The sequence below is a fragment of the Thunnus maccoyii genome, chromosome 13, assembly GCF_910596095.1.
Source record: "Thunnus maccoyii chromosome 13, fThuMac1.1, whole genome shotgun sequence".
Lineage (NCBI taxonomy): Eukaryota > Metazoa > Chordata > Actinopteri > Scombriformes > Scombridae > Thunnus > Thunnus maccoyii.
The window spans coordinates 15,374,865-15,387,316 of NC_056545.1; the positions used below are offsets into that span (position 1 = coordinate 15,374,865).

The window sequence follows — 12,452 nt, forward strand, 5'->3', positions numbered from 1 at the left end:
AAGCGTCGTCGCGGAACGAGAGCTAAATGTTAGCGGACAGTGATCGTTTGGTCAATATAACGGATTTAAAAACACTATACTCTTAAAATCCAGAAGCCAGGTGTGTTCTGTGGTTGTGTCTTCAGGCGGAGGGAGTCTGTTTCGTGAACCTTCACATCTACCAGTTATTTGTTTTCCCCGGACTGACGTTGTGAAAGGTAAAGCTAGCTAACGTCTGTTAGCATCAACCTAAACTAACTTTTAATACCAGCAGCCCCAAGCAGAGACCTTCAAATGTCACCAAACATGCAACAGGAAATGACCCTGACGTGAACTGCAGCCATGTTAACACTGGTAGATTTATTATGTCCAAACTGTCCACTCTTAATACTTATAGGCCTTTTTCACTACAGGAACTTAGTGTGATGAATTAAACCACCTGTCAGACACCGTTTACACGAGTTACTGGGCGGTGACAGTGCCAGGGACAAGATATGAATAGCTTGTTTGCAAAAATTCATTGTTGTGGGAGCTCATGTGTAAGGAGCAAACTGAAATTTTGCAGTAACAGAAGTAATTTTGTATTGTATAACGTTAGTTGTTCAGCACTGGCCCGACCAACACAGTGGTTGTTGATCTACTCACTGCCTTAACCTTAACTAGGAAAAGCAAAGCAGGATGTTAAACCAACACAATTTCAGTGTAAAAAAGACCATCCACATAGGCGATGATACAGTTTATGTATATTATATAGAGGAACCGTGGAAGAAAGACATTTGTAAGAAACTAAAGCTTAGAAATCACATTCAAATCAGACGATTACTATACAGAACCATATATAAAATTTGATTTACAGTGAAGGCAAAGGTCTCTGTGTACTCAGTTAAGAAATGGTACTTCACTGTTAGGCAGATATAAAGGTATTCCCGAAGAGCAATGTTTATGTGTTTTTTATGATCTTGGTGTTGTTGAGGATGAATTTCATTTGTATTTCATTGCTCTTTGTAAAGTGATTTTAGGAATAATTTGTTTGAAAAGATCCAATTGAAAAATCCTGGTTTATTTTGGTTGTCTGAAGCTGATGCTTTTTAATGAGGAGATTTTTGTTTTGGTGACATTTGCAGGAGATGTTTGGCAGCTAAAACAGAGAACACTCTATCCATCATAACAGGACATTTCTGCAATGTAAACTCTGAAATGTTCTCTTTTTGAATCTGTATTGAACTGTACATCATGATCTCTAATGCAGCGATCCTGGTTATTATTGATTATTGTCTTGTCAGCCCATGTGGGCTGGCTACCAAGACACTTAAACAAATAATTAATCAAAAACATACCTGTTGAAATATCATGGCTTGTTAATGTGGGTGATTTGACTTTACACACTGTTGTTGCAGATGAGCGGTGAATCAGAGGCCAACAAAGAGTTTATGGAGCAGCTGCGGATGCAGGAGCTCTATGGTCAAAGAAATGTGGACGGCTCTGACCCGTTTACCTATACTGACCCGGAGGACGGGACTGTGTATGACTGGGACCATGAAAAGAAGGCCTGGTTCCCTAAAGTATGAACTTTTTTTTAACTTCATATGATTATTTCATATCTTCCTTGCTACTGTTTTTGTCTGTGTTTGCAGCTGTCTTAGTTAAGCATTGATATGATGCTGCCTCTAAATGTACAGGTACAGAATATAATGAACACTAGTTTTTACTCTAAATTGAGATTTCAGACTCTTGTGTATTATTATCATTCTGTGCCATTGCTGAATGTTGCGCCACTGAAAATTTATACATACATTATACACATCTGTACAAAGTGACACATTTTATTTTGTTCCATTGTGAGACTTTGAGACTCGTTTTTAGTATGTAGAGATGATGTCTCTGTTAGCTGCATGGCCAAATGTAAATGTACATTTTTTAAATTTGTTCTGTTGAGCAGCAGTCAAAGTTTCCTGCACATAAAATCAAATGTGAGCAGGAAAGCGAATCCAATCACAAGTGGTCACTTCAGCCAGTTTCTGTGTTAATGTTAAGTAGGTTTACCTCCTTTCTCTAGATAACAGAGGACTTCATCGCAGCCTACCAGGCCAACTATGGCTTCACTAAGGACGGAGATCCAGACGCAAACAATGCTGCAGTGAGCAGCACTGACCCTGCAGCCCCAGAGAAGGAGAAACCGGGAGATGACGCCCAAAAACCGAAACCAGAGCAGCAGGAGACCCCAGCAAAAGAAGCCAAGCAGAAAGGGGAGAAGAGGAAAGCGGAGCCAGGTAGAACAACATCCAAAAACAGAGAGGAGAGAGGAACCTAACATACAAATAGGAATCAAAGAATGGTTGTTTAAAGGAGACAGTTTTTTGTATATTTCTACCTTTCTCCCTGTCTACAAAGATATTTATGTGTGTGTTCAAGTTTTTACCATCTAATGCTTTTTTTTCCCTGTTTTTATGCCCGCAGGATGGTTTGATATTGACGACAATAAAAACACTAACGTCTATGTGTCAGGTTGGTATCACTAACTAACTTCCCTCATTGTTAAGGAAGCAGCCGTCCAACTAGTAGTCTTTACCGACTCTTCTCTCCTGGTCTCGTTTCTCCAGGCCTGCCCCCTGACACCAGCACTGAAGAGTTTGTCGAGATGATGTCCAAGTGTGGCATCGTGATGCGGGACCCCATCACTGAAGAGTACAAGGTCAAACTCTACAAGGACAAAGAAGGCAATCTGAAGGGAGATGGCCTCTGCTGCTATCTCAAGGTCAGTTTGTCTTCCTTGTTTGGAATGAAACATGACACACTATTGCCTAATAAAGATGATATTGGTAACATTATTTGGAGTATTCACTCTTTGGCAGAGTTGCGTATTTTGAGTCACGGCTTTGAATTACACACTGTGACAGCTGGTGTGTTTGTGTTTGTGAATCTCTGCAGAAGGAGTCGGTGGCATTGGCTACGCGTCTGATTGACGAGACAGAGGTCAGAGGTTACAGACTCCATGTGGAAGCGGCACGGTTCGAGCTGAAGGGCCAGTACGACGCCAGCAAGAAGAAGAAGAAGAACAAAGAGTATCGGAAGAAGCTGCAGCAGCAACAGAAGTATGCTCTACTTCCAGTTCCTTTTATTTAACTATTATTAAAAAAGTAACAAGTCTCCGTCCCCCAAAAATGGTGAAGTGGATTCATCTGATCTTACCTGTGTGTGTGTGTGTGTGTGTGTGTGTGTGTGTGTGTGTGTGTGTGTGCGCGTGTGTGTAGACAGTTGGACTGGAGGCCAGAGAAGAAAGGAGAAGTGAGGAAGAGACATGAAAAAGTTGTCATCATCAGGAACATGTTCCATCCGAGTGACTTTGAGGTGCGGAGAGACACACACACACACTCTCACACTCTCGTTGTCCATCGTTGGGTATTAATCTCTGTGCTCTCGTAGGAAGACCCGCTGGTGCTGAATGAGTATCGTGACGATCTGCGGACAGAGTGTGAAAAGTTCGGGGAGGTGAAGAAGGTCATCCTCTTCGATGTGAGTTTAACATCAGTGTCGTAGCAGAACGAGAGTAAACTGAGTCTTTGATTTGAGTTTTATTTTAATGTGCACAGCAGCATCAGTAATGAGCCGGCGTGTGGTTGTGTTTGTGCTGCAGAGACACCCGGACGGCGTGGCATCAGTCGCCTTTAAGGAGCCTGATCAAGCCGACGCATGCATCCAGTCGTTCGACCGTCGCTGGTTTGGAGGGAGGCAGCTGTCTGCTCAGCTTTGGGATGGAACGACAGACTATCAGGTATAACAAATGCAAAATTTGGGGATTTAAACACAATAATGTCGACTACAACTTGGAGAAGAAGATCTTAGATTATCACGATATAAAGCTCCTGCTCGCTTGGTTTGTAATTACAGACGCACATTTTGTTTGTGTAGTGACATAAACCCGGAGATGAGGCAGAAATGTGGGATTCTCTAAGTCTTTAAAGGGGAACCCCACCAATTTTAAAAATCAAAATCAATTTGCTAATTTGCTCTGCTGCTTTGACAAGTCCGAGAAAACATTTTCAGGGTTATCTCGACTCGGTCCTCACTACACAACATAAAGGCCCTGAAAACCTATTTTCTCAGTCAGATTCTTCATCAGAGTGACGGCGTCTTACATGAACAGTTTTGGTTATTTCACATGAGAGATTTCTATATTTGTGTTTTTGTCTGCGGTCATTTGGAAAAAGCGGATGTCACGTACATCTGTGGATGAATCAGAGTTGAGGAAAATTGGAATCAAAATGTGACGACACTTGCCGAGTTGTTTATGTTGTCAGACAGCTGTCAGTCACATTTGATCAAACCACACACACACACACAGGTCTGATGAAGCAGATACTGTCAAACTCTTAATAACTAAATATGTTTTTTTATGTTGTTTGCTTAGAAATACTTTTCAGCCCTTTTCAGGGGCTTTAACAGAAAGTTTTCAAAGACGCGTTTTGAAAGTTTAGTTTAGTGACTAAACTCAGATATCGACGCCTCTGCCAGATCACTTTTAATCACTTTTAGAAATGTGTTTCCTGCGGGAGTTATGGAAGTGCAAAACTAAATCATAGGCGTATTCTTAAAGATTTAAAGAATGTCCTTGTTAGTTAAATACTTGCATGCTTGCAAACAGATATTTACCTCAAGAAAAGAGACTTCACTCAACTTTACAAGAAGGAGGCTCCACAGTAATAATAATATAATAACCTGATTTACTGTTCACTGTTATCCTGGAAGGAAATACACCTCTGCAGTTTATATCTTTACCTTTTGTAGGTCAGTAATCTAAAATTATAAATATCATTATTGTTAAGATATAATAATATGTCTGGTAGAAGTCATTGTGGTTAATAAACATAAAAATACATATTTACATGCCAAGAGGCTACTGTAGTGTATCGGACATCACTCAACATAAACAGGTTATGTGATATTTGACTTATTGTGATTATTTTTAGTCTTTACATGTGGTGAGATTTGGATCTTTCACGTGAATTCTTCTTGTGCAGGTGGAAGAGACGACACGAGAGCGGGAGGAGCGGCTGAAGACTTGGTCTACTTTCCTAGACGGGAGCGCTCAGGGCCAACAGAACAACAACAACAACTCCGCCGCCAAACCAGCAGCAGAGGGCGCCAACACCACAGAACCCACAGAACCCTCCAGCACTACAGAACCCAAACAGCACCCAGAAACAGAACCGCAGCCCTCACAGCAACAGGAACAGGAAGTGGACTCCACAGACAGCAGCCTGGCAGGAAGTGACGACGAGGAAGCTTAGACACTTACATGCACATCTTTGGTCCCCATGGCAACCAATTAGTCCTGCTTGAACTGCTGCAAAGCTCTGTGTGGGGAGGAGAAGGAGGAGGAGGAGTCCAGACTGTTTGACGTGTTTTGTAATGTAGAAAAATAAAATAATGATTTTTGTCTACCCTATTTTCATCATTCCCAGTGTTGGTTTATATTGTAATTAAACAGGCTGGTTACTCCTTCAATACACAGCTTTACCTTCATGTTTGTGAGTCCGCTCATTCACACTATTTTAAAATATGAATGAATTCTATAAAGATAACTGAGAATGAAGATGAGCAGGATTTGAATCATATAAGATTTGTCAACTTTAGTCTTTATGCTTTTTAATACCAGCTGCGTGCTCTTATTTGTTCTTTATTTCTCAGACTATATCAGAATTAGTATATTTTTTTATATCAACATTAGATCCAGTATCATTACGCATTTGTGTTTTGCGGTGCAGCATGTTGTGAAATTAATGCCTAAGTTTGTTTTAGTGATCTGTTTTTCTTTTAATTGTCACTGTCAAACATGTGAACACATCAGCAAATACTCATAAAATGACAAAGCTGTGTAAAGATTTGAATAAGGGACAATATGAAAATTATTGGGCTGAAACTTACATTTTATTTTACAAAAAAAGCGAGACTCTCCCCTTGACGATACCCTCCCCCCACAGATCTCTAAACAATATACAGTACCAGTCAAAAGTTTGGGCACATTTTCTCATTCTAGTGAATGGGAAGGTGTGTCCAAACTTTTGACTGGTACTGTATTAATGGCAAACATGAAGAGGTGAAAATACAGCCTTTCTCTAATTTTCAATAAAAAGCTGCAAAATAAACCGAATTTTTGAACTGTGATCCGACTCCTGCTCTGTGGCTGCTTTAAGGGCTGAACAACACTCAACAAAAGTTCATGTTTGTATGTAAGTGGAGGACACTCCTGCATCACTTAAGGGTAAAGGACAGGTTCACAATTTTGTTAAGTGTGTCTTAAAACAACAGTCAGGTGTCCATATGAACACTAGAAGAGGTTTTCCTCACTATAATCATTCCTCCTGTTCATACTGACTATTAAAAGATCCCCTTTAAATGTGCTTTCAATGTAAATGATGGGGGACAACATCCACAGTGTGTACACAGAGTTTTTTAAAAGTTAATCTGAAATGTATGAGGCTTCAGCAGTGTGAGTTAGTCATAGCAAGTGGATATCTGCCACATTTAGTCTTTATAGCATCTCTGCGGTGAAAGTATAGTAACAAAAATCTACTTGATTTGACTCATTTGGACTCTGAAGCTTTATATTAGCTTCAGATAAACTTTTAAATACATTTTTATAATTTTATAATGGTCAGTATGAACAGGAGGAATGATTATGGCAAGAAAAACCTTCAATGTTAATTTGGGCTCCTGACTGTTGTTTCAAGACAGACTTGTGAACCCGTCTTCTAACAAAGATGCATCAATGGAAGAGGTCCACGTTTGGCTTTGTTATAACACATATTTAGCCCACATTGTGTGTGTGTGTGTGTGTACGGTGATAATAAAAGTTATAATAAACTTAATTTATAGAGAATCTTTCATACACAAAATGTAGCTTTACAAAACATGAAAAAAGCAGTTGAAACACATTAACATTAAAATTAATTTAAAAAGAGGAGGGAAGTAAAATAAGGAGTATGGATAAAAGATTCTAGATAAAGGCTTTTAAAGTTCTTAAAAGTTGATGATTCAGGTCCAGAAAGCAGCTTCACTGCACGTCTTTGTTTTAGTTTTTGTTGCACTGAGCAGCATAAAAATACTGTTTTTCACACCATTAAAGATACACACTCAGGAGACACCTCATTAAGGGAAATTTGACCAAATATTTTTAAAAAAAGAAAAGCTTAAATAATAATCATCTGCCATTTTCAGTCATTTTTAGAAGTTAAATCTTATGGAGAACAGACAGACAGCAGCAGCCTGTGAATGTTGATGATTGTCGTGTCTTCAGCATCAAGCTGAGTGAGCTCTTGGCTCATCCTCATCAACCACAGCTTGTATTATTGATATGTTGGCTCAGTTATTTAGGTCCCCAATCTGGTCTAGATTCAAGCAGAATAGAAAAACAACAGAATAAAGACACGTTCCTGATAAAGTGACGGCCGTCTAGGGCAAAACATCAACTTCTGCCTCTTTGATTGTTTCATTCTTCCTTTGTGGGAGTGTGTGCTCGGTCTCACTGAAGGTCAGTTTATTTCTGTCGTAACTGTGATTTAGGGTTTTCATTATAAACAATGTTCTTTCTTTCTCTGCCGAGTATTTTCGTTGGTCTTGTTTAGATTCTGGGTTTGAAGATATTTAGGTATATCAGGATATTTTCACAAAATGTGAAAAAGATAAATAACCTGCCTTCTTTTCATTGCCTTCAAACTGTGTTAACTACAATTAATTGATTAGTTTTAGGTGTAACTTCTCGCTGTTGGTGGTCGTTCTCTCTTTGTGCCAGTGTTTTCTTCTCTTTGATGGACTCAGGTGTGAAATTATTCTGTTACAACTACAAGATTAAGAGCCTCTCAGATCCTTTAGGACATGTGAAGTTGTTTAAAGACTGGAAGTGGGTCACAGGTGTGGAGACAGAGAGAGTCACCTCTCCCACCTGCTTCATCAATTCCTCCGGTGTATTTAAACATCTTGTGGTCATGTTTTCTCCTCAGTGGGCTGAATAAGTGAGTTTTCTGTGGATCTCTGACACGCACAACCAGGTTTTGATGTTGCCTGAAGTAAAAACCGTCGTTTTTTTCTTTGTTTTTTTAGGAAACCTCCATTTTATTTCTGGTTTAAACTATTCCAGAGTGATAACCAGGTTGCCATGGTGACCCTCCTGCAGCCTAGCAACAACATCAGCACCGTGTCGGACCCCGCCGGTGCGCTAAGCCGGGCGGGACACACCGCGGCGGCCGTGCTCCTCGGGTTCATCCTGGTTCTGGGCTTCCTCGGTAACTTCACGGTCCTCGCTGTGTTCTCCCGGTTCCCCGGACTGCGGACTCCGGCCAACCTGCTGCTGATCAACATCAGCGTCAGCGACATGCTCGTCTGTATCTTCGGGACTCCAGTCAGCTTCGCGGCCAGCGTGCGCGGCAGGTGGCTGACCGGGACCTACGGGTGCCGGTGGTACGGTTTCTCCAACGCGCTTTGCGGTGAGTGATCGAGGTCTTTTAAAATGTCCTGAATGAAAACAGAAGCTTCATCTCACTCTGCTGTTTTCTGTACTCTGTTCCAGTTTTCTTACAGGTCCTATATTAAGCCGAAGAAGTGATTTAGATTATTGTTCCCATAGAAAACAGAAAAAACACTTTCAGCCAAGTCAAAAGAAATAAGAAAAGGAGAGTTTAGAAAGTAAGAAATAGAAATAATACAGTCAACCTAAACGCACAATAGATAGTCTGTCACTCATCTTGATTCAGGGGAGGGGGGGGGGCTCTTGTCCCAGATGTGAATTTTTTAAAACATTTTTATGACTATCACAAAAAGAAACTTTTATATTTTGCTCCAAACTAATAATTCCTCACATGAATCTCCTAACTGGACTACCAAGATGATTTTCTGTGTTTGCCTTTGTTAAAATACATAAATCCTTAAAAAAATTTAAAAATGTGATTAAGTTGCCTCAAAATCTGTTCATGTAAGCAAGCAGGATATTTAAAAATTAAGACTTTTCCTGTACGTAGGCAACAGAGACATGAGGCTGAAGTACATGAGGGTCCCTTGTCGTACCTCTGCTGTCAGATGGAGTCTGAAGTACATTTCCATACCGAGGTTTTCTGTTATTCTGGTCATAATTATCGGCTAATAAAAGGAGGGATTCATAAATGTTTACTACTTACTTCTCTCTCTCTCTCTCTCTCTCTGGCAGGTCTAGTGTCTCTGGTGTCTCTCTCTCTGCTGTCCTTTGAGCGGTACTTGGTCGTGATCCACAGCACCCGATCAGACTGCTCTCAGTACCGCAGGGCCAGGCTCGCTGTAGCGGCCTCCTGGTTCTACTCACTGGTCTGGACTCTGCCGCCACTGCTGGGCTGGAGCAGGTCTGTATACTGACCCCAATATTAACATCAGGTCATCATTAGATCGTTCATTCATTCATTTATTCAGTCAGATGAACTCTGGTCATCCTAAAACTTTGGGCCCATTCAGAAGAAAGTATTCTGGTTTCTTTCACTTAATAAAAAGAAGAAGCTTTTTGATTGATAATAAGTAATGCCTCTGACAATGAACTTAATTAGTATTTATTTGTTAAATTTCATCACAATCCTTTCTTAAAGACCATTGCATAGACAGAACACCTACAACTAGCTAATCAATAATTAAAAACTAATTTTATGTGATATAATATGCAATAAAACAAAACAAAATGAGACAAAAAAAGCTTTAAAAGTGAAGAAAGAGCTTGTCACACACCAAAAACTCAGCTTCAGACAAACTTCAAACTTACTGGTGTTTATTTAAATATTTTATTTAAATATTTTCTTTACTTGTTCCGTCTTCAGTATTGATTATTTTGGATCATCAGCACCAGACTGAACTATATTACTTTGCACAGAATTTTAGATTTAAAGCTCTTATAACACATCAAAGTAAAAAAAAAATGTGAACAAACTGCAGTTTCAGCCAGATATTAAACGTATCATCACACAGAACCAGAACTGTGACACTAAATATGAACCATATGAGACCAGTACATGTGTCCTGTGTCGTGGAGCAGCTACGGGCCCGAAGGTCCCGGCACCACCTGCTCCGTCGAGTGGCACCGGCGCTCGGCCACAGCTCGCTCCTACATCAGCTGTTTGTTCGTCTTCTGCCTGCTTCTGCCGCTGCTGCTCATGTTCTTCTGCTACGGGAGGATCCTGCTGGCTGTGCGAGGGGTGGCGAGACAGGTGAGTGCACAGCTTGACCTTTGACCTCTGATGTGTAACGTCTTGCTCCGCAGCAATGTCTGTGAAAGCAGCGTGTGTGTGTGTGTGTGTGTCTCCAGGTCACCAGGATCAAACAGTCCTCTGCTGAACGGAGGGAAGGCCGTGTTCTTCTAATGGTGGTCTCCATGGTGACGGGCTACCTGTTGTGCTGGATGCCATACGGGATTGTGGCGATGCTCTCCTCCTTTGGACGGCCCGGTGTGGTGCCGCCTGCCGCCAGTTTAGTCCCGTCCCTGCTGGCAAAGACCAGCACCGTCCTCAACCCCGTCATTTATGTGCTGCTCAACAAGCAGGTGACAACATTTCTCCACTAAATATTCCTCTGAACTCACACGCAGACATCGGAGGACGTTATTTCTCTCCTTCTAGATGCTTTTCTTCAACTCCAAACAAAATAAAACAAGACTTGAGAGGCACACTGGCTTCTACAAAACCTTATAAGCCTCAATAATTAAAGGATAAGCTCACATTTTTTCAAGTCTATCTGAAAGCAGCTCTTTATGCAGCCTCTCAGTTCAGCGTCTTTACAGCCCCCCTCTGTTCTGATTGGTTAGCCTTTGCAAGCTGCCCCTCAGCAGACTCCCAGAGGCCACTTAAACAACAGTAGTAGTTGAATTTCACTTCCTTCTCTTGTTCTTTACTCCAAATGGAAACTTCTTAAATATATCTGTGCAGGTTTCCTGTTCAGCTGCAGAGGAAGTATAGTAACAAAAAGAGGGAATTGAGCACTAAAAAGACTGTAACACTGGGAGATATTGACTTGATTTGATTAATTTGAATAGCTGAAGCATCATATTAGCCTCAAATAAACCTTTAAATACATTTTAGTCCAGATTGAGGATTGTGGATTTTGTCTCCATCACTTACTATAAAATAATAGTGAACCTGCAGCTCTGGATGTGTTTGTGTTACTGTATCATATTCATTTTGTTGTTTCGTCTTCCTCTGTTTGTGTCTTTTTTCCCGTCTTAGTTCTGCAGGTGTTTCCTGTACATGGTCAGGTGCGGCTCAGATACCCCACCCACCCTGATCCACCACATGTTGCCTAGCAGCAGGGGGGCGTGGCCTCCAGCTACCATCCCGCCAGCTGACAAACTAAACACAACACCTGCCACGATCACATCCAGGTGAAGCGGCCAGCCCTGATGCTAGTGGCTCGCTGTGCAGCATAGAGGTCAAAGGTCATTTAAGTCAGTGATAAATAAATAAAGGGTTCACTTTTTCTTGTTTTCATTTTGAAACAAAGAAAGTTAGAAAAAATCTATACTGCAGAAATTTTTTTAATCTCCTATTCTTTGAATTTCTGTGTTGATTTTACTTCTTTTGTTGATAAATCTGGTTGAAACCAAATGTGAAACTACGATCATGAAGCTTATTTCTGACTGTTTTTCACAGCGGCAGTCAGATGTTACCTCAGTCAGTTGTTACACTGTGCATCACATGTAGCTCATTTTGTTGTCTGATCTTCAGAGCATTTAATTACACTTTAAACTACATGTTATATTTTTCTTTTTTAACAGTCAGCAGCACGTTTTATCTCAGAGTTTTATTTGTCAGTTATATTAAATGATTTGTCAGGAGATTTTTCTTATTGTCAACAAATCTCATGTCCAGAGCTAAAACAACAGTGAATCGATCCTACTTACAAGTATTGTGTTTGTATCCAAAGCCTGATAAATCTTATTCCTCTGTGCTGTAGACCTCCATTGTTGTACAGAAATGATTAAAAACACATCAATGAGCCACACCGTTGCAGTGGACGACATGTTGTTTCACCGGGAAAAGCTTAAGTACGGTGGATTGTTGAGAAACGGCTCCAAAGACTAATAACAGCATTTTCAGTCTCAGGAGAGTAGTTCCTTGTACGGTAAACACCTCCTTTCTGTTTACAGAGGTTCAATAGCTTGTTTTGCTACATTTCACAACCTCTTGACTTTATCTTGAAGTTCCCTGAGAAATATACAATGTGGTACAAACAGAACCGCGTTCGCATGCATGCGCTGTGACGTCTGCCATACAAGAAACTGCTCTTCAGAGACTGAAAATGTGATTGCTGTTGGTCTTTGGAGCCGTTTCTAAACAAACAAACATAACTGTAATCTTAGTGGTGAAGGAACCTGTCTCCCAGTGTAACAGTTTGACTCACTAATGTGTTTTTAATGGTTTTTTTTTGGGGGGGGGGGGGGGGGGGGGGGGGGGAGTTCTACAGCACAGAGG

The 12,452-nt window shown here is 40.8% G+C and overlaps 2 protein-coding genes across 2 annotated transcripts; both read left to right on the forward strand.

Annotated features, from left to right (window-relative positions):
- The first annotated feature begins 6 nt into the window (after nt 1-6).
- On the forward strand, nt 7-5,425 carry htatsf1 (HIV-1 Tat specific factor 1). Its single transcript, XM_042430759.1, has 10 exons — nt 7-197; nt 1,377-1,541; nt 2,036-2,249; nt 2,437-2,484; nt 2,580-2,734; nt 2,908-3,071; nt 3,231-3,327; nt 3,403-3,492; nt 3,614-3,751; nt 4,998-5,425. Exons 2-10 carry the CDS (start codon nt 1,377-1,379, stop codon nt 5,265-5,267), a joined length of 1,341 nt encoding a protein of 446 aa, XP_042286693.1. The 5' UTR covers nt 7-197; the 3' UTR covers nt 5,268-5,425.
- A 1,805-nt stretch (nt 5,426-7,230) lies between these two features.
- Nucleotides 7,231-12,371, forward strand: tmtops3b (teleost multiple tissue opsin 3b). The gene is made up of 5 exons (XM_042431394.1): nt 7,231-8,462; nt 9,179-9,347; nt 10,025-10,196; nt 10,295-10,528; nt 11,208-12,371. Exons 1-5 carry the CDS (start codon nt 8,135-8,137, stop codon nt 11,364-11,366), a joined length of 1,062 nt encoding a protein of 353 aa, XP_042287328.1. The 5' UTR covers nt 7,231-8,134; the 3' UTR covers nt 11,367-12,371.
- Nucleotides 12,372-12,452: the final 81 nt, after the last annotated feature.